This window comes from Lipomyces chichibuensis, assembly GCF_038497645.1.
Source record: "Lipomyces chichibuensis strain CBS 12929 unplaced genomic scaffold V1513scaffold_56, whole genome shotgun sequence".
Lineage (NCBI taxonomy): Eukaryota > Fungi > Ascomycota > Lipomycetes > Lipomycetales > Lipomycetaceae > Lipomyces > Lipomyces chichibuensis.
The window spans coordinates 45,528-65,001 of NW_027117508.1; the positions used below are offsets into that span (position 1 = coordinate 45,528).

The following is a 19,474-nucleotide window of genomic DNA, read 5'->3' on the forward strand; positions in this document are numbered from 1 at the left end:
GTTTTGGGAGACTGATGATCCATATGCAGGGTTTACTGGTAATATGTGTTTAGAGGAGTTTTAGGACAGCAATTTTTAAATTGCAATAGGCGTACAATAGAGAAAATGTAATCAGAGGTACTCATAGTCTTTAGTTCATACAAGCATATAGAGTTCTTCGAGTGAAAAAGATATCGATTGATGAATGGTGATATATCTACTCTACCTTTTCTGCAGGGAACTGTAAATTGGTTGTCCGATAATAGGAAAGGATATCCTGCCAGCGAGTCCGAGGAGGGCTTAGAGGCTCCAATATCATTTAATACGCGGCAGAGGAATTTGTTTATACCCCTAGGTTCTCGGATGTCAGTTTCCTCGTGTACTATGGAAGTAGAAATCATACTCTCATAGTCTACCCGTCATATTGGTGCCGATCATAGTTCTCACGTAGTCGGCCATACTGCAGCTCTGATTCGGATGAGCAGTCAATGTAAGCTACTAATTTAATTCTACAATCTATTTCTACCCGAACTTTTTCGTTGCAATCTCTTGAACCATGATTTCGAAATTCGTTGGCTCATGTCCAAATCGTCCAATAAACATGCCATCGACTGCGTCAATATCCAACTCAGTAAACAATCCCGGCCCAGCACTGCCACCGTATATTATTCTCGCCGATTTCTCGCGTCCGAGAGAGTCGAGGTGTAGTCGGAGGCCAGCACACACGGCATTAATATACTCCGTCGGCGCAGGGTTATGCTGTCCAATAGCCCAGACCGGTTCATACGCAAACACAACTTGTGAGTCAAGGGGGACACATCTCACTGCCTCATCTATCTGCTGCACACAATACTGCACGGCGAAGTCAATCTGGGACTCATCCGGCTCGATCTCGCCAATACACACGACAGGAATCAAACCACGCTTGGCCGCCGCTGCCGCCTTCTTTGCAACGTCATCGCCAGATTCACGGAATATCCTCCGCCGTTCCGCATGTCCTATCTCAACATATCCAACCCCCAACTCCCAGAGATGCGCGGGAGAAATCTCACCCGTGTACGCACCGCTATCTTCCCAAAAACAATCCTGTGCTCCAACACCGGTCGCGTACCGCTGTTCTTCGGTGGTGACTAGGGCCGCGCATGAAGCCGCGACTGACAGGAAGTCGGGTATGAGGAACGTAGTGATGCCGATTGCATTGGCTGACCGCGCGATGGGGACGAATGCCGAGAGGTATCGTTGCGTTCGGGCGGGTGTGAAGTACATCTTGAGAGACATGCCGATTAGCGGCGTGCGCTTTGTCGGCATTATTGTCGTTATATGCTCCTTGAACTGAGTGCAGTGACACGGTAAATATCTCTGTCGACGTGAGATCGGATTGAGCGGGTTTCCTGCTGTTTTAATCAAGGCGCCCCGCGGTGCGGCTCAATTCGACCAGGCAATGATTCATCGTAAGAGGATATAATTACTCTTGTACTATTTAATATATATCCGCATCTGACGGGTTCAGGTCCTCATTTTGTGTTTCGGGCTATTTTCGCGTCGTCGGTAAATCGCCGCAGATGGTCGGCGTCGTGGCCGACCGAACCGAATTTGACAGATGCGTCGACCTGAACTCATCCGTTTTGGACTTAAGGTTCCTAGGCCAGGTCAACGGCTCGGGTCAAGTACGACGCAGCCACGCAACCAACGCCGGGATTCCTTGACCAGTTACTACTCGAGTTGCAGTCTAGATGGTGGTGGCGCCGGCGATATAAAGCTATAATGGAAATGTTTTCTTTGTGGTAAGTGTTCCGGATCCTGTTTTGAAATGTGAAATGCTTCGGCGGTTAGTCGAACTTTAGAAGCCATGGATGTAGAGCTCGGAGGGTTGGCGAGGTATGGACATAAGAACACATCCGCCCCCCGCCGAGTCCTCATAATAAACAGCCTTAGGGATCATATAGTACTTACAAATTATCTGTACAATCTTTACGATAATCTTTTTTTCTGCAGTACTCCTTTCATTCGTCACGTTACATAGTATCTTCTTGCGTTCTCATGTAATTCTTTGGTTTTTATTGACTCTGTAGATGTACTTGATGCGAATATTATCTAGTTATGAGAGATATTGCGCAGAGAATGGCAGAGCCTCGATGTCGTGTTGGCGTCTATGAGATTTTGGACCACCATTTGAAAAACGATAAGGGCATGGTCGACATTGCCAGTGGATAAGAGACCAATCTAGCCTTCAAGTTGTATGCTATTTACAACGTAACGCGTGGGCTAATACGATTATACAATTGAAGACCGGCTTGAAATCATTTTCGCCCACTTCCGATTACTCGGCAACTCTCGAGGCTCCGTAGGCAAGTGGTGATGAGAACGATATGTAGGAGTAAATCATTGAGGGGCTCATCCTCCGCGACTGTCATTCCTTTGCTAGCTCCTCCAACTTCAATTCCTTATCAGTGCCTCCCCGCCATAAACACGCCACTTAAGACAGGCTCGAATGCAATTTGCTGTGATAACCAGTGACGTCATTGCAACTCTCGCGTGTGGGCGAAAGGTGGAACCCATACCCTAGGTGCAAAATATACCTTTACGGCAAAACAATGTTGATAACGGCATATGGCGCAATCAATTGCTCCAAAAGACCAAAACAGCACGTATTACACATGGCATGATTCATATGAGTTGAAGAATCTGTAAATCTTAATTTGGCAGTCATTGAAAAGCTGACAGGTGTTTCATCGCGTTGAAGCGTAATGTGACGGAGGACGTGCGGCTCCTTATCGCAAGCAAATTTATGATTCTGACACGACATGGCGTCATATTCTCGATAATAATGATTTGATTGTTATAAGCATGCAATAAAATGCAACTTGGCAAATGTCGATATAAACTAAATCAGGACCATTAGCTCGAAAGGTTGAGATTGTGTTACAATGCATAATCGCGCTGTCCCGCTCCACTCGCAAGTCGCAACTCGCATCGTGCCCAATTCCGCTCGCCGATAAACCAATCATATGCTGTATCTCTACTACTCTGCCCTGAACATAGTCAGAAGCATTCAAATGAATGATCTACAGCCGCTAGCCACGTTATCGTTTATCATTTCCACGCGGTCTTTCCTCAACTGCAGTCACACGACTTAGCTGTTGGAGACTGCGGATCGAGATGGCCAACTAGGAAGGTGGGATCGATGGAATAGGGTTGTTTCCCGTAAACCTTAAGTGCGTTAGAGTTTAGGGCAAGGAAAATACCCCCTTGCCTGTTCCTGACAAAAAAGTCTGATCTGCCGATATACGCTTGGTCATATATTACACCCTAAAATAACGAACATAGAGTGAAAATAAAGTCGATATGCTGGAGATCGAGCTTACATGGAAGTGTCATTTACAATCGTACGACTCCAAGGGACGCAACATCGCAATTTAGTAATAACTGAGATAAGAAATATCTGAGATCCAATATATCAGAGATATCAAGCTTGATAGTGATCTTAGATGCATGCGTTTAGCAATGTCGCTATGATATGTGATTACACGCGAAGGGAATGAGAGTGCGTTGTTAAATTAGGGATATAAAACTGGAAGAAATGAGAGAGAATAAATAACGTTATTGAGATATCGAATAAATAGATAGGGAATAGCAATTGGTATCTCCGTTGGGAGTTGGCCATTGAACGTAGCCGAGCCTTTTGCTACTAATCCATGAACGGTCTCAAAGATATGAGAAATCTCGTCATATATGTGCTAGATATTCTCACCAGTCACTATCATGGCGACAGAAGAGATGTTAAATATCCTTTAACAGACAAGGTGCAAAGACGGCGAAGAAATGCATCGATCGACAGTCTTTCAAACATAGAAGGCCTGGTGGCGCTTTATGGCAAATTCAGCCCAATTAATAGCAATCACCAGATCAATGCTACTTCGGTCATAGGGCGATCGTTAGTGCCTGTGGTTTTTAGCCTGCAGGAATGTGGCAACGAATGTTTTATCAGATACTCACCAGTTACAGTCGACCTACGGCGCTATACCTCAAACTCAACTTCCTTATACGGCATAAACAGCCTACTGACAGCCTACTCGGGTGGAAGAAGTTAAACATGTTTTCACCATAATTGGCTAATGGTTTAAGTTTAGATATTTTTGGGAAATGCCACAATGAGAGTGAAATGAGGATTGGGCCCCTACCTGTTTCTTTAAGTTCAGAAGCTGGTTCAGGCCGTTCTCGTAGTTCATTGCATTTGGTTCAGACTTTGAGTATGCATCAGCTCCACTAAGATTGGATCTCAGTTCAATTGCGGGTTCAGCTACGTCATCATCTACAATAACTAGACACAAAATCGCGAAACTGTGATATTGATGCCGCAGAGCGGATCAGGCAAGACAGATATAGCACATGTATTGTTCTTAGGGACTCGTTGATTTTATCAAATGTCCAGTTGTAATTTGTTTCCTGCCCTTGCGTGTTTAGCCTGACATAGTCGCCAATCATATCTGAGTTATTTTGCCGGGGCACCATTGTGTGGCCAAATAATATTTTATTAGACTCGATTATCACTGTCGCATTTAAACCATTGGAGCTTGTAAAGTTAGCTTACGAGAAAATCAATATTCTAACTTAATAGTAATGCGAATGCAGTGAACTTGGCGATAGGTGTAAGATATTGAGTGAAATACAACTCAGCTGGCAGATGCGAGTTGCTGACAAACAGGGAGCATTGCCCAACAACAACCGGTTCAGATTGAACAGATGCAGACAGCAGTTTCAAACCGGGATAAACCAATCACTACGGTCGGTTCATGTCTGCTGGATTCTGACCAGTCAGAACTGCGGGAAGTCAGAAGAGCGGGAACTTTCGGACAGTATGCAATGGCCAAGTCTCAGTTATGTTTAGGGCAAAAGGCGAGTAAGTTGCAGCAGTTGTGTGCACCGTCAAAGTTTAGACTATGCCCGACATAGGATAGTACAAGATAAGCCCTATGGTGACGATGCTGCAGTGGTGCCACTTCGGGAAGCCCGATGGACCAGCCGTATCCACTCTTTGGTTTATAACTGTGAGTATATCAATAAATGGCAACTACAGAGGGAGTATCACTGCGAAATTGATATTATAATTAATTGTATCATGCTGAGACTTGAGAATGGTGAAGATAACAGGATGTGGCCACGCGAGTGAAAGCAGGCGAGGGTAAAAAACCTCGGACGGACGAATCCTGTTTTGGCAGCGTGGAGTGGTGTGAGCCCCTCGCTGATATGAGCCACTGGACTTATCGGCCTCAATTACCCTAAACCTACCTATCTCCTCACGCAACCGCATGCAAGCGCCTTCCTCTCCTCAGCTTTGCCTTCAGCTCTTTTATTCCTGCTTCTTCCACCTCTGCCAACCTTCTTACTCACTCAGTCTCATCCTTCCTTCACACACACATCCCCCCCACTTCCGATTACATCGCCATCATGTCGGAATTCTACAACGAGACCGAATACATGCAATACACTCCTGAGGAGTGGGCCGCCATCCAGCAACTGGAATTCGACGATCGAGGACGTGACTGGTCACGGCAGTTCTACCTGTCCTACAACATCATCGTCGTCGCCTTCTTCGTTGCTGCTGTCATTGCTCATTTCTACACTGTTCAGTTCAAGAAAACCGTTCGACGAGCGACAAACGAAAAGACACCATTGATTCCTACTAACAATGGTGCTCCCCGGCCCGTGACTTACCTTTCCAAAGTCATCCGCAAGACCACCTCGCTTCTCATTTACCAGCCGCAAGGTCGCTATGCCGAGTCATACGGCACCATGAGCATCATTGCTGGCTACCTTGGTCTCAACATCCTTTACACATTCATCCATGGTGGTGCATCGTCTACTCAGATTTTCGCCAATCGTACCGGTCTCATCTCTATTGTCAACATGCCCATCCTCTTCTTGCTAGGATCCAAGACCGGTCTCTTGGTTGACTGGACTGGTTGGTCACACGAAGGCTACATTATTCTTCATAAGCACGTTGGTCGTGTTGTCTGCATTACTGCTATTGCTCACGTCTTCGCCTACTGTGCCGTTGTTCCAATTAGCACTCGTGTTCTGATTAATAACGAGGCTATTGTGGGTTTGATTGCGACGACGTGCTTTGGCATTATCCTTGCAACCTCCCTTGCACCTCTCCGTGCTCGTCTCTACGAGATTTTCCTTTACTTTCACGTCTGGTTTTTAGTTCTCCCACTCCCATTCCTCTTCTTCCACTGGGTTCGAACCAAGCCTTATGTCATCACTTGCGCAGTCATCTTTGCCTGGGACCGATTTACTCGCTTCAAGAATGTTCACCACGTCATTGGCGTTTCGCAGAACCTTTCCGGTGATACTGTCAAGCTTTGCATGAATACAAGAACTACTTTCAATGAGATTCACTGGACTACTGGCCAATACGTCTACATCTCTATTGCAAGCCTCGCCAAATTCCAGTACCATCCGTTCACTATTGCATCTCCTCCGTAAGTGATATAGTGTTATTGTTTCAATTATAAGCTAACACGTAATTAGTGGTGCCGACACTCTTGACCTTATCATCCGTGCTCGCAAGGGCTTCTCCCGCTCTCTTTTCAACAATGAAGGCGAGCATCTTGTTGCTGTTCATGGCCCCTACGGAAACCAGCACTCTTTCGATGGCTGTCGCAAAGTTGTTCTTGTCGCTGGTGGTGCCGGTGTCTCCTATACTTACCCCGAGGCAATTGAGATTGTTCGGAGCCACGAGGCAATTGGAGATATTCCCCCGGAGATTGACTTCCTCTGGGTTGTTCCAGATCGATCTTATGCCACCTGGGCTGACCTTGACAATGAGAAGTACGGTGTCAACTTCAAGCTGTGGGTTACCAAGGAGCAGGGCCGTCCTGATATTCGGGAATACGTTAAGGACAGCCTGCGTAAGACTATTGAGGAGTATGGTGGCGACAAGAACATTGCGGTCGCGGCCGCTGTCTGCGGACCTGCACAAATTGTTCGCGAGACGCGCAATGCCTGCTCTGATTTGCTCTGGGAGTCGTACAATGTCGATTTCCATGCTGAGTCGTTTGGTTGGTAAATAGTCTCGGGTTCTCTATTCATCTCGGTTGTTGCTTTTCTTTTCGTAGGATGGGTCTTATTAGATTGTGGAATTTTTTTGCATTTTCGATTCTTAGACTATCATGGTTCTTGACCGGGTTCCCTACGATCTCACTGCCAATACCGAATAAGAAGGGTATCTCACGAACGCATCCACTCGCATTATTGCTGAATATGTCTACCTCGCAACGCTATTATTTAATGTCTAGCATTTTTTGAGTTCTTTTGGGATGGTGTATGTTCTGTTCATTTATTAGGGGTTTATTTATTTGCTTATTAGACTTGGTTGCACATTGCAGGGTTTGATATATGGAGTTGTTAATATAGCTTAGAAGGGGAAGGATGGGCTTGTTGTAGTAGTAGCGTGAAGATAAAGATGTAAATGGATGAAAAATTTGAAATTTACAACTTTTGCAAATATATTATTGGATATCCAGTCGACTATAGAACCAAATGATACGACAGGTTCTTTAAATCCACGTACTTGGAATCACGGGGGAATGTATGTTAAAGCCGATGGCGCTTGAAGAGTAGGGTAAGAGTTTTCGGGCCTTCCGCCGCTAAATCCGTCTTGCTTCTATGATTATATTGTTGAGAGATCGCAAGCCCGCCATCAACACTGATAGTGAAGATGCGCCACAAGGGGCACAATTTATGCAGGTTTATGCTTCAGTTTTAGATATTGTTACTCGGGAAATTGGATCCTAAAAAAGTATTAGTTGATTGTTCTGCCAAATCTACTGGTGAGGAATCATTTCACCACTGATTTGTGGTCAAGCCCCGGTGGTGACACTTTCATGCCAGCTACCGGCAATAACATTTACTCAACAAATTGAATGGCTTGAGATGCTATTTATTAGTCCTTTAACCGGTTTTGAAATCGTCTGCACGAGTGGCCAGTCCGCAAAAAGCCCGCTGCAAATATGAACTTGAACTTCCAGTTTGCAGCACAGCAGACACACCCTGTTTGAATAGTGCAAGGGCAATAAGAACCGACAAAGCCATCTCGGATCATCCTAACCCTTACCTAAAATGCACTACAGAATTGTGAGGCAAATAGCAGCAGCCTTCAAAGTGCGATGCGACTAATATACAGCAGCCATGTTCGGCTCGTCGACGCGAAGAAAGAATCAGCTGACCTTAATTACTATTATGGCATAAATGTCATGTATATATTACGTCATCTACAAACTTTCCCAGCTCCATAGTAAAGTGGCCATACAAAAATACTCAATCGGTTTTGTTTTTCCTCCAAATATAAACTGTATTTTTTAAAAATGGACAATCCATTTCGGCCCCATATCTAGCGCATGAGACCAATGGCTAGCAAATAACGGGGTTAGGGTCGACTTTCGTTGTCTCGTTCGCTGAGCCGCATTCAGGGACGTGGAGGGATGCAAGATGTACCTCGAGGAGCATTAAGAATCGTTAATTGAACAATTACTAGAAATACGTATTGTACGTATTGTATACGCCAACTGATATAATTTGAGCTTTGTTAGTTGTCGCTGCCAATAAATATCCATGGCGGGAGGAGCAGCAATAGCGGTCGATCCTAACGTGCAACCGCGCAGTCTATTAGTGGTTGCGAACGAGAACCCCTTAGTGCTCCGTATAGTGCTATTCTCGAGTATCGGAGGCTTATTGTTTGGCTTCGATCAGGGTGTAGTTTCAGGTATTATTACCATGGAGAATTTTGCGTATCATTTTCCAAGAATATATGCGGATGCAGGCGTGAAGGGCTGGTTCGTCTCGACGTTTTTGCTCAGTATGTGGTGTGTCAGAAATTTGAACTTGAGATGAATGCTGACTGGTTATAGCTGCGTGGGGTGGGTCTCTGCTGAACGGACAGATAACGGACAGACTTGGGCGAAAGGACTCAATGATAGTGGCTGTCGTGATATTTCTAATTGGGTCGTCGTGTCAGACTCTGGCCCTGAATTCAACTGTGATGTTCATTGGAAGAGCGATTGCTGGTTTGTCAGTTGGTATGCTGACGATGGTGGTTCCGTTATATATGGCTGAGGTATGTATGCCAACTACGATTCCTCTGTTATTGTAGTAAGTTTACATGTAGAGATATCACCTCCCGATATCCGAGGCGGGTTAGTCGTCCTGCAGCAACTGTCGATCACCATGGGCATTCTCATAGCTTTCTGGATGGACTACTTCTCAAACTACATTGGCGGGACGCGTTGTTCACCCGACATCCCCTACGAGAATGGCGTTTCATTTTCACCATATACTGACGTCGGCCAGGACGGGTGCCGACAATCTTCAGCATCCTGGCGACTGCCACTAGGCATACAACTTATACCGGCAGCTATTCTTGGTGTCGGTATGATATTCATGCCATATTCACCTCGCTGGCTGCTAATGCGCGGTCGCGAAGACGACGCATTATTCTCGTTATCGCGAATCCGTCAAAAGCCTATTGACCATCCTGATATAAAATCAGAGTACATTAGCATCAAATCCGAAGTGGTTTTCGAGCAGTTGCAACATGCAGAGAAATTTGGCACTGTAAAGGGATGGAAACTGGAGTTACTCCAATACGAAGATATATTATCGAACAAGTCGTCTTTGAAACGGGTCTTTATCGGGTCTGCAGTCATGTTCTTGGGTCAATTTATGGGATGCAATGCACTCATCTACTACGCACCTACGATTTTCGGACAACTGGGTTTAGACGGCAACACGACTTCTCTCCTCGCCACAGGTGTGTACGGCATTATCAACTTTTTGTCCACGTTCATCGCCTTATTCTTGATCGACAAGGTCGGAAGACGCGTGTTGTTGATGTGGGGCGCGATCGGGACATGCCTCTCCCTCCTCTTCGTTGCCGCCATAATCGGCACTAACAAAGACGATTTATCACAAAACTTTGCGGCCGCATGGATGGGAATCGCGTTTATTTACATCTACGACATGAACTTTGCGTATTCATGGGCAGCCGTATGCTGGGTTTTGCCGTCCGAGATATTCCCGCTTGCAATCAGATCCAAGGGAATCTCCATCACAACATCGTCTACTTGGATGAACAACTTCATCATCGGGTTAGTGTCCCCGAAAATGCTCGAAACAATCACGTACGGGACGTATATTTTCTTCGCCGCATTTTGTTTAATTGCGTTTTTGTTCACGGTGTTTGTTATTCCCGAGACGAGGATGAAGACCCTGGAAGAGATGGATGAAGTTTTTGGCGATAGCACGGCAATGGAAGATAAGCGACGGCTGCAGCAGATTTCGCATGCTATGGAAAATGAGCTAGCGGCTGCAAGCGAGGAAGTCGATGTCGCCGTTGACGGGACGGTCGCACTGGAGCTGGAAACAGTCTAGATTTTTTTTTTTTTTTTTTTGGTTTTTGTTTAACTCATCTTCGAGCTCGTGCATTTTCTCTTCACTATTATACAACTGTTATGATAAATTACATTACAGTAATCATAATACATGTCTCTCCCAGAGTTTAGCGGAGTTTAAAATATTGCATCCATAAGCTTTAAGTCTTCTAACTCCAACTATCAACATTCCCAAAATTAGCGCCTGCGCCAATTCCCGAGCCCCCAAAACTAAACACATCGTCCAGCACATTAGAAGCATCACCGTTGTCTTTCTCATCGCGCTCCATCTTCGCCAGACCAACCATCAGTCCGGCGGTCGGATCTTCGAACAGGAGAGAGTACACGTCGTTTAACCAGTCTGTGCGTTTTTCAACATCGCCCATCGTGACTGTTGTCTCTCCCTCTGCCGCGGTTCCAGGAGAGACAATCGGTCCGATCAAGCCATTTATTAGTGCAAGGAATTTGTCCCCGAGACCGTTCCGTGATGATACTGCTGCCAACGCGGCCTTCGTGCGCTCTATATCTTCCATCCATTCTGGCGCACGCGGTGAATTCGGTTCGGAGCAGAAACATAAAAGCGGGATCAGACCGGCTTGGAACAAGAAATACAACGCGTACCAGACGGCGATTGTCGACAGTGGCCGATTGGCGATATAATCTTCAACCGAAAGAATCGTTTCATGCGCGTTGAGAATGCACTTTTCTCGACATTCCCGCTCAGCAGCTGTTTCCTCGAATGTCAGTATTTTCGGATCATCACATAAAAACGAGACATGCTCGTCGAGTTGCTGAGACTCGGACTTGATGGTGGCTTCTGGTGCCACAGTTGTGTGGGGAGACATCGGCTCGGTTGTGAGCGCAGAGAGAGCTGATTTCTCCATGGCATTGCTGATGCTGAGAGCCCTCTGCAGAACAACTGGACGGTACGCCAAAATCCGAAGGTTCCGGTACCGCCAGAATAGTCTGTATCTGCAAAAGACGAACCAGTCAAACGTGGAATCGATAGGTGTGGATTCTTGGAATTGATACGGAAGATCATTCACGAAAGTATCAATGCGAGCCGTGAACGCTAGCGTCTGTTCGGCTGTAAGACCAGGCTTGGATATAAGCCTATTATAAAGACTATTCGTCATTTTGTGGAACCGGCACTGGACTATCATGCCAGAGTAAATAGTGATGTCCGTCTCGGAGCCCTTAGGCATCGTCTTAGTATCGAATGTGAGGTCAGAGTCGTGAACGTTGGAGACTTCATTCACGTCGATTCCGCTCACTTCTGGCCAGCTGACTGGACGACCGAAAGTGATCGCCGCGCCCGCATCGAACATATATAATGCCCACCATGCGCGCCTTCGCATTTCTTGCTTCAACGGACTGCTCGACCATCCCGGAAACTCGCGATGTAATCCCAATCCTGTTGCCATACGATGAGCAAGGCCAATAAAGTTCCATCCAGAATTTGGTCGGTTTCGCTTCTGAACATAATTACTAAGCAAAATCAACGCCTGGAGCAGTGGTAAACTTCCGGTCTCAAACACATCAGCAGTCAAATGCATCTTCACATTCTGATAGAATGCCATATCTGCGTATGAGGATTCATTCACGAGACACCATGCGCCTAGCGCAAGGATTGTGTTGAACAAGATTTCCCAAACGTGGTCGGTCGGTCGATTGAGTTGGCCTCTGTATTGGCCTCTGAAAGTTTCTTCATGTAGGAACGGATATGCAGTGTGGTAGATTGAGAAATACGCATCAATCAGTGCGTCAGCGACATGTCGAGGCGCCGGAGAAGAATATAAAGGCAGGACTGGAACGCCATATAGCTCTGTGCTACTGTCCGGACCTAGTCCGAAGCCAGTCCAGGGATTAATTCGTAAAGCTCGAAGCAACACGGAACTGGAGGCAGATCCAAAGTATCCAGAACCATGTGGATTGATCGATAACGCAGCCATACCGTCCGAGAGTTCATTATTAACCAAATCCTGTTCGACCCAGTCAAAACCATCTGCCTCGTCCGGGCATGATTCCTGAATGGGGATCGGCTGACGAGTGCCTTTATCAAATTCATCTCCAGGGTCAACTTCTAGGCCGCCAGGACTTATGTCAAGTAATTCATCCAGCTCGCTTTTAGCTATCGACCTTCGACGGCTCAGTAGCTCCGGTGAGCGGTCACTGCTCGACTCTGACACACTCCGCCGGTCAATTGCAGTCTGAGCAATATCCTTTTTGCTTGTGTTATTCGCCAGCAAATCCTCAATTTCGACATTAGGTACAAGTTCTGAGATCAGGGCTTCGAGACGCTCGACACGAGTCTCCACTTGAGTGAGATACTTTCTCGTCAACGGTGACCGGACAGCTCGCGGCGAATAAATACATTCTCGTCTGTGCCTCCGACAGTGACCGCAGATAGGATAGTCCTTTGTACACTTCAGCTTCCTTCTTCGGCAAGAGTCGCACTAGTTCCCCAAAACGACGAATTAGCTCTTCTGTGCCGCACTATTGCAAGCTAGATATAGCTAGATAATGCTTACCGCCTGCTCAACCTCTTCCTGCTGTAACTTGCGTGTCTGCGCCGTACTCATAGTTTATGGCTCTGAGAATTCAAGCCCGAGACTCCTCAGCACTAGCTGGTAAGCCAGACGTGTCGAGGCACCTATTCAATTGGCGTAAAAAAACAGATCGGAGTAAACGCAGTGAGGTAGTAGAGCGTCACAATGGACGCATGACTGCGAACCAGAAAGAATATGGACTACTTAGATACTGACAGACTCGACGGTAGAGAAGACAAAAATCACCGGGATCCGGAGGATCTGTTCAGACTGTAAATGTTTTTCGGGGGACTACATACGCCGCACCGGCTGTGCACGGCTAAATTTATTCTTGGTGCTCATAGTTCAGACATACGGCCCGCGTAATTTGTCAGACGCGGTAACATCGGTATTCAAGAGCATTACTCGTTTACACTTTCGGCAGTAATTGGTTTAGGTCTTTGTATTTCTATGCCCAGTATAACGCCAAAAATTGGTGGGGCAATGGGGCGCCAGATGGAGTCCACACTTTCAAGATAAGGGTTATTCTCGTCTAAAGGTTGCCGTTTCTGTCAGTAGTATTAAGCTCCCTCCAGCAGCTACGAATCAAAAAGGATTCTGCTTATTTCCTGTTGTATGGAGCTTATTAGGCCGTTTGAGAGAAGCAATATTGGGAGCAGTATTCTCAGAAAAAAATTGACAACGGCAGCCTGCAGTATCCTGCAAGTGACTTAGCACCCATACACTCGCAACTCCTCCTGTATTGTATTTTGCGCGCATTGGATGGTAATCAGCAGTTGATGTTTGTTATGACTTACTTCGGAGCAATATTCAAATAGTGAACTGGGTTGTTTGAATGATCCATCAAGAGGCCAATCGCTTTCGTGGTGCAAGTTATTTTGTAAACCATGACCTCCATGACTGGGTTTACTTTAAATCTTCATCATCGACTCAACGTTTTGAAAATGATGTGTTGGTTTAGGGCATTATAGAAGCCGCATATAGCCGCGAAATCGGGGCTTGCCTTAATTGGGACTCTGGAATACAAATCTCAGCTTAGTTATCAAATAGTTACGTCTTTGTTATAAAGTTGCGCATGGGGGCCTGTTATATATTTAAAGCAGCTTACACTACGCTCTGCTGGATAAGCCGAAATTTTGGAACCGTCTCCGGCGACACTCTCTTCATGCATTAATTCTCTCATAGACAAATTCTGCAAGAGTTTAAGTGTCGTTTGCTACTAGACAATTTGACAGAAACTATTACATGATATATCTAATGGTCCAATTTTAGCCTAGAAAGCAGTCAGTAATTTCATTGTGCTGATCCAAAAAAACGCGTCGCGTCGAGTACATATAAAGCGCGAAAAATGAAGCCGCACCAAGGAAAGCCTTCCCCATTCCGTTTCTCGATTTAGACATATGCTACAGCCCACATCCATTATATGCCGTTGAATCTTGCCCTGAATCGCACCTCTTTCTCTCTTTCCGTTCACTTAAGAATAATCTCATCAAGACGTCTGATGTCGGCTGCAATCGCCAAACGGAAAGCTTCGGCTCCAGCGCTCGGTGGTGACGCAGTCAAAAAGACGCGTCCACTGACCGCGTTCTTCTCTCCCAAGTCTGCCACTATCTCAACAGAGGTAACCAGTACCATTTCTAAGGAGATCACTGTCACTAGCCAAAAAGATGACGTCCAGCTTGTCGCCAAATCAGTTACGCTGGAGTCAAAAGTGCAACTGGGAACTGTATTGTTTGACAAGCAGAAGTGGATCACCAGCTTAATCCCAGAGCATCGCGATCTATTGCAGTATGATTACCCCATTTGTATTTATGGTCGGATTGGTATTAACTGAGCCAGACTGGAAATTTCAACTATGGACGAAAGTTGGCTCGCCGCTCTGAGCTCCGAGATGACAAAGCCATATTTCCTCAATCTCAAGCGCTTCCTCGTCCAAGAACACCGCTCCAACCAGAAGATTCTACCGCTAGCTCCCGATGTATACTCCTGGTCCCGACTAACGCCTCTCGATAAAGTCAAGGTGGTAGTAATCGGTCAAGATCCGTATCACAACATCAATCAAGCCCATGGTCTTGCGTTCTCCGTGATGCCACCGACTCCTACGCCACCGTCGTTGCGAAATATTTTCGTCGCATTGAAGAATGATTACCCAGACTTTGAGATTCCAAAGACTGGGCTATTGACAAAATGGGCGGAACAGGGTGTGTTGTTGCTAAATACATGTCTCACTGTTCGTGCACACAACGCGAATTCTCATGCGGGAAAGGGATGGGAACAGTTTACAGAGAAAATCATATCCATTGTCGCCGAGCGACGAAAATCTGGTGTCGTGTTTCTGGCGTGGGGTAACCCTGCTGGGAAAAGAGTTGATAAAATTAATGTGGGTTCTATGCTCTACATTTAAAATGTCTATTTGAATAACCAATAGCTAACGACTTTTAATAACAGAAATCCGTTCATATTGTGCTGAAATCTGTGCATCCTAGTCCCCTCTCAGCATCGCGCGGATTTTTCGATTGTGGTCACTTTCAAAAGACCAACAAGTGGTTGAAGGAACGGTATGGTGAAGACGCACATATCGATTGGAGGTTGTAAATTACAGGAATGGAGTTTGGGAGCATGTATGATATATAACCTTATTGTCGAAGAATTTATAGTAAATTCATAAAGGAGGGAGATTGCATGGATGCCATAAATAACGATTAATTAACACATGTAGTGGCGGACAGTTGCATTCCTGAAACGTTGATTAATTGAATTTTACGACCCGCAATTACTTACGTTCCAAAAGCTCCTTTATCGGACTTCACGAAATATGAGCCAGAAGCAACTGGTCAACCGTTCAATTTCAGCATTCGCATTACAAGAGCTTCTAGTAGAATAGTACGTACTATACTCTCCGTTATCTGGAGCATTCCTAACATAATCAGCGCGAACATCCGCAGTCTCTGCCCTTCAGGCATCTACGTCGCTGCGTCCCCCACAACGCCTCAAATATGGTATGGAGTGATATTCGTCCACAAGGGACCGTACGCGGGCGGAATTTTCCGGTTTATGCTATTCTTCCCTGATCTCTATCCCTTTGAGCTTCCAATTCTCAAAGTACTATCTTCACTGTCGTCACACCCACTCGTACACCCATTGACCTCTGAATTCGATTTCTCGCACGCAGAGAAAACCTACGACCAACAATTAATGTACAATGAAGGTGATCCAGAGCGCGAGTCAATATTTCGTGTTAATGGGCGCGTATTGGCTGGCCGTGTATTAAGCTATTTCAAGCGATCGTTCAAATCTGGCGGGCTAGACCAAGTGCCAGGACTGTAAGAGCCTACCTGTAATATCTAGTACTGCAGGACCAGCTACTAACAAACTGGCAGGTACCAGAGGGACCCACAAAGGTTTTGCAAGCTGGCAGCTCAAGATGTGGCGCTATCCAGAGCAACTCATGTCGTGTATGAAGAAGATGAAAATGGAGACTCCTATGCCGGCGACGAGAACGGCAACGCCGTAAACCTGGCTATGGAAGAAAACACTGTTAAATTTGTGCGTCTGGATCCCGGGTTGGCATCCCGTCCGTCGACTGGTAGTGCTAATGCCGGAACAAGTCCAGATAGCGTGGTTTTGTGTGAGAAGGGAAGCGTTGTCAGTAGCTTGGGCGAAGTCGGACGTGGTATATGGGACCTTTTGATAGGCGAAGCGCAAGGGTCTTGACGATTAAATCTTTAGACAGCACATTATAGGAAATATGATGTTCGAGCAGTATCGCGTCGAGCTCCGTCGACGGCAACGGCCTATCGATAAAAGCAACGTATCGTAAGGTTGTCGCAGCACAGCTTGCAACCAGTCACTCCAAAGAGGCATCGCACAATGAATGACTACGGATCGCTTCAATTACACGGTTCCACACAAATGTACAAAATATATTTTTGAACACAACTTTAACTAGACACCGTTTCGCTATTTACACATTCAACCTGCAAGGATGAGGGTGTTTGCACAAGCAGCTCACGCCCATTCGCACGTATCTTCTCCCCACAATGCGAGCATGTAGGTAATAAATCCACCGTCTCTGGGATCATCAATAAATCCCCTGTCTCCGGGATCATCGCGTCGGCGCTGTCGTCTTCTGATAAATGTATCATCGAGATTGCAAGCCCGAAATGCTTGTCTAGTTTCTCGCACCACTTAAACGCCCAATACTTTTCCAGTGGATCTTGCAAAAGGGCTTGAACTGTCTTCAAAGGATACACAATATTCAATGTGCCAACCGCAGGATTAATCCCCACCACATATTCAACGGACTGGCAAACCAGACGATTATACCTATCGATTCGAAGCAGGGAAAGCCGTTCAAAATCCTCGAGTCGCATTGTCACGAGATCGACACGCCCGCGTGGAAACTCCTGTGCGCAATCATACGCCGCACATTGATATTTCTGAATAGTCGTCAGTGCTGTGTAATAGAGTGGAATCAAGTTCGCTACAGAATTATTCGCAAAAACTAGAGGTGGTTTGAAGATGTGAGTATTCGACCACTGCTCATCGGTCGCATTTGAATCGCATTTCTTGTAGTAATCTTCAGTATATAACACATTGTCTGGTAAATAGGCACTGTCAATACCCGAAATAGTCCGCTTGTAATCAACTAGCCATTTATCCAGTTTCGTTCGCAATTCGGCTAGACAAAAAAATGCTTCTGCAGCAGCCATACGTTGTTCCAGCAACAGTTTCCGTCTTTCATGTGGTCGCGGCCGATATGTACGTATTATACGTTGATACTGAGGAATGCAGAGTAAAATGTCGTTCAATGTCTGATGAGGCGGTTTTTCTGGCACCGTTTCAAATGGAATAGTCATCCACTCGGGTTCAGCAAGGAAGCTAGGGGTAAGACCGGAGAGGACGTAGATTGTGAGCACTGTTCGCGCGGACTGGAAGAGAATAGAGGACAATCCAGATTTGAAAGCATGCGGACCTCGAAGTTCGAATAGTTCGAGACAACCCTTAACGAGTTCGCTCCATGAATCCGCAGTAGTGCAAAAGAAGACCTCATAGAGACCAAGAAGTAAACCGGTGGATATTATATCATCATGAATTGACGGCAGTCTGATGGACCGTGATATCTCGCCGCATTGGTGGCGAAGGGCTTGCACGTAAAGCTGCGTACCGATAATTTGCAAATCACGATTTGGTCTTACACGCGAAAAATGTCCCACCACAACGGCTCTGGACGCGTATGTAAGTGCGGAAGTCTCAGAATATACGAATTTTGGGATGGACTGTATCCATGGATCGAAAACAGCACCATCGAAGCGCGTTGACGCCATTAAACAAAAGTGATCCATAAAGCTGGATAGCAAGATTTGGAAGTATGCGTTGCCTAACGCGGGGCCGGTGAACATGATGTCAGAATAGTCGACACCAACTGCTTCCATCGGGCCGTCATTGGCATGTGCCGATATGGCCTCGTATTTGTCGGGCCATGCCTTGTCTAGTACCGTGGGAATCTCGTCGACTGGCACGTCAGATAAGCTAGGGGACGACGATAATGACGATGAAGATGACGATGACGATAAAACAGATGACCGAGCATAACCACAAGTAGCAATTGAATTCACGCTTGCTCTGTATTGTAAATCGGTCACCTCAATGCTGTCATCGACCCTGAGTTGATCTGGAGTAGCTGACATAATAACGAACTTGTGTTCAATTGACTTCGTTTGAATGACAGGCATTGGCCTGGTCAGGTTTGGACCAGAGCACTGCCGCCGTGATCTTATGCATTGTCCGCACACCGGTAATTGGAGATCACACTAGTCCAGTGTTAGAGCTGAAGCATGACGCGACGTATAAAAAGTAGCAATTACCTTGATCTTACGATTCCGACAAGTAGAGCATCCTTTACTTCCACCCGCAACACCGACCATCACTGCATCAGTGCAGACTGCAATTCATTAACAAAAACGGCCCCCAAAGCTCAAATGGTTTGTCAGTAGAGAACAACGAGCAGCATAGACAAGTTGTTTATCGCAAGAACAAGTGGCGTGGGGGCTATTGGACGTTATGATTTATAGATTATAATCTGACACTATCCCCGACGACGTCGTTACGTTATTATGGAACCTCTGCTTCGGAGTTCTAACGTGTATATTTCTGCATTATGGCAACCATAACAACAGGATTTTACTCACGCAAGTGTCAAAGCCGCACGGAGCTAGTCTTGATTAGGGAGTTTCTCGGATCTTGCGATTTGCCAACTCGAATAGTCGCCCAGCTAAAAAACCAATGGTCGGCATCCGTCTGGACTGGCGCACACTTACGTAGAACGACGCTAGAATATATCTTAAAATAACGTGATCGGCAAGCGAACCGATCGCCCAAGCGAGCCGATCGCAAAAACTCAACAGCAGCTTTATTTATAGTTATAGCAAACCATATTAACGTTATATAACATTATAATAAATAAGAATTTATTCTGCATTACCTTTACATGTACGTGAGGTATGTCCGCTCTGG

General features: G+C 46.0%; 7 protein-coding genes across 7 annotated transcripts; 4 read left to right on the top strand and 3 right to left on the bottom strand.

Annotated features, from left to right (window-relative positions):
- Nucleotides 1-112: 112 nt before the first annotated feature.
- V1513DRAFT_453265 (Triosephosphate isomerase) lies at nucleotides 113-1,536 on the bottom strand. The gene is made up of 2 exons (XM_066899225.1): nucleotides 383-1,536; nucleotides 113-330 (listed from the first exon to the last, which is right to left on the bottom strand). Exon 1 carries the CDS (start codon nucleotides 1,285-1,287, stop codon nucleotides 502-504), a length of 786 nt encoding a protein of 261 aa, XP_066750924.1. The 5' UTR covers nucleotides 1,288-1,536; the 3' UTR covers nucleotides 113-330; nucleotides 383-501.
- A 3,821-nt stretch (nucleotides 1,537-5,357) lies between these two features.
- V1513DRAFT_405919 (uncharacterized protein) lies at nucleotides 5,358-7,493 on the top strand. The gene is made up of 2 exons (XM_066895619.1): nucleotides 5,358-6,464; nucleotides 6,514-7,493. Exons 1-2 carry the CDS (start codon nucleotides 5,428-5,430, stop codon nucleotides 7,049-7,051), a joined length of 1,575 nt encoding a protein of 524 aa, XP_066750925.1. The 5' UTR covers nucleotides 5,358-5,427; the 3' UTR covers nucleotides 7,052-7,493.
- An 848-nt stretch (nucleotides 7,494-8,341) lies between these two features.
- Nucleotides 8,342-10,495, top strand: V1513DRAFT_264511 (general substrate transporter). Its single transcript, XM_066894528.1, has 3 exons — nucleotides 8,342-8,839; nucleotides 8,892-9,097; nucleotides 9,151-10,495. The coding sequence occupies exons 1-3, from the start codon at nucleotides 8,596-8,598 to the stop codon at nucleotides 10,408-10,410; spliced, it is 1,710 nt and encodes a 569-aa protein (XP_066750926.1). The 5' UTR covers nucleotides 8,342-8,595; the 3' UTR covers nucleotides 10,411-10,495.
- On the bottom strand, nucleotides 10,445-13,205 carry V1513DRAFT_466930 (fungal-specific transcription factor domain-containing protein). Its single transcript, XM_066900093.1, has 2 exons — nucleotides 12,941-13,205; nucleotides 10,445-12,865 (listed from the first exon to the last, which is right to left on the bottom strand). The coding sequence occupies exons 1-2, from the start codon at nucleotides 12,989-12,991 to the stop codon at nucleotides 10,580-10,582; spliced, it is 2,337 nt and encodes a 778-aa protein (XP_066750927.1). The 5' UTR covers nucleotides 12,992-13,205; the 3' UTR covers nucleotides 10,445-10,579.
- A 1,144-nt stretch (nucleotides 13,206-14,349) lies between these two features.
- Nucleotides 14,350-15,728, top strand: V1513DRAFT_453279 (uracil-DNA glycosylase-like protein). The gene is made up of 3 exons (XM_066899226.1): nucleotides 14,350-14,746; nucleotides 14,798-15,338; nucleotides 15,407-15,728. The coding sequence occupies exons 1-3, from the start codon at nucleotides 14,382-14,384 to the stop codon at nucleotides 15,551-15,553; spliced, it is 1,053 nt and encodes a 350-aa protein (XP_066750928.1). The 5' UTR covers nucleotides 14,350-14,381; the 3' UTR covers nucleotides 15,554-15,728.
- On the top strand, nucleotides 15,729-17,172 carry V1513DRAFT_453281 (uncharacterized protein). Its single transcript, XM_066899227.1, has 3 exons — nucleotides 15,729-15,841; nucleotides 15,889-16,281; nucleotides 16,339-17,172. Exons 1-3 carry the CDS (start codon nucleotides 15,774-15,776, stop codon nucleotides 16,670-16,672), a joined length of 795 nt encoding a protein of 264 aa, XP_066750929.1. The 5' UTR covers nucleotides 15,729-15,773; the 3' UTR covers nucleotides 16,673-17,172.
- Nucleotides 16,837-19,051, bottom strand: V1513DRAFT_420801 (uncharacterized protein). Its single transcript, XM_066895945.1, has 2 exons — nucleotides 18,826-19,051; nucleotides 16,837-18,771 (listed from the first exon to the last, which is right to left on the bottom strand). Exons 1-2 carry the CDS (start codon nucleotides 18,883-18,885, stop codon nucleotides 16,900-16,902), a joined length of 1,932 nt encoding a protein of 643 aa, XP_066750930.1. The 5' UTR covers nucleotides 18,886-19,051; the 3' UTR covers nucleotides 16,837-16,899.
- Between the last annotated feature and the right edge of the window lie 423 nt (nucleotides 19,052-19,474).

Coding starts and splice junctions, on each gene's coding strand:
- V1513DRAFT_405919 (XM_066895619.1), top strand. CDS start 5,428: ATGTCGGAATTCTACAACGAGACCGAATACATGCAATACACTCCTGAG. Junction 6,465..6,513: donor TTCACTATTGCATCTCCTCC/GTAAGTGATATA, acceptor ACACGTAATTAG/TGGTGCCGACACTCTTGACC.
- V1513DRAFT_453265 (XM_066899225.1), bottom strand. CDS start 1,287: ATGCCGACAAAGCGCACGCCGCTAATCGGCATGTCTCTCAAGATGTAC.
- V1513DRAFT_453279 (XM_066899226.1), top strand. CDS start 14,382: ATGCCGTTGAATCTTGCCCTGAATCGCACCTCTTTCTCTCTTTCCGTT. Junction 14,747..14,797: donor GAGCATCGCGATCTATTGCA/GTATGATTACCC, acceptor TAACTGAGCCAG/ACTGGAAATTTCAACTATGG. Junction 15,339..15,406: donor AAAGAGTTGATAAAATTAAT/GTGGGTTCTATG, acceptor TTTTAATAACAG/AAATCCGTTCATATTGTGCT.
- V1513DRAFT_466930 (XM_066900093.1), bottom strand. CDS start 12,991: ATGAGTACGGCGCAGACACGCAAGTTACAGCAGGAAGAGGTTGAGCAG. Junction 12,866..12,940: donor AGGAAGAGGTTGAGCAGGCG/GTAAGCATTATC, acceptor TTGGGGAACTAG/TGCGACTCTTGCCGAAGAAG.
- V1513DRAFT_264511 (XM_066894528.1), top strand. CDS start 8,596: ATGGCGGGAGGAGCAGCAATAGCGGTCGATCCTAACGTGCAACCGCGC. Junction 8,840..8,891: donor CGTCTCGACGTTTTTGCTCA/GTATGTGGTGTG, acceptor GACTGGTTATAG/CTGCGTGGGGTGGGTCTCTG. Junction 9,098..9,150: donor TTCCGTTATATATGGCTGAG/GTATGTATGCCA, acceptor TTACATGTAGAG/ATATCACCTCCCGATATCCG.
- V1513DRAFT_453281 (XM_066899227.1), top strand. CDS start 15,774: ATGAGCCAGAAGCAACTGGTCAACCGTTCAATTTCAGCATTCGCATTA. Junction 15,842..15,888: donor CAAGAGCTTCTAGTAGAATA/GTACGTACTATA, acceptor TAACATAATCAG/CGCGAACATCCGCAGTCTCT. Junction 16,282..16,338: donor CTAGACCAAGTGCCAGGACT/GTAAGAGCCTAC, acceptor ACAAACTGGCAG/GTACCAGAGGGACCCACAAA.
- V1513DRAFT_420801 (XM_066895945.1), bottom strand. CDS start 18,885: ATGGTCGGTGTTGCGGGTGGAAGTAAAGGATGCTCTACTTGTCGGAAT. Junction 18,772..18,825: donor GTCGGAATCGTAAGATCAAG/GTAATTGCTACT, acceptor ACACTGGACTAG/TGTGATCTCCAATTACCGGT.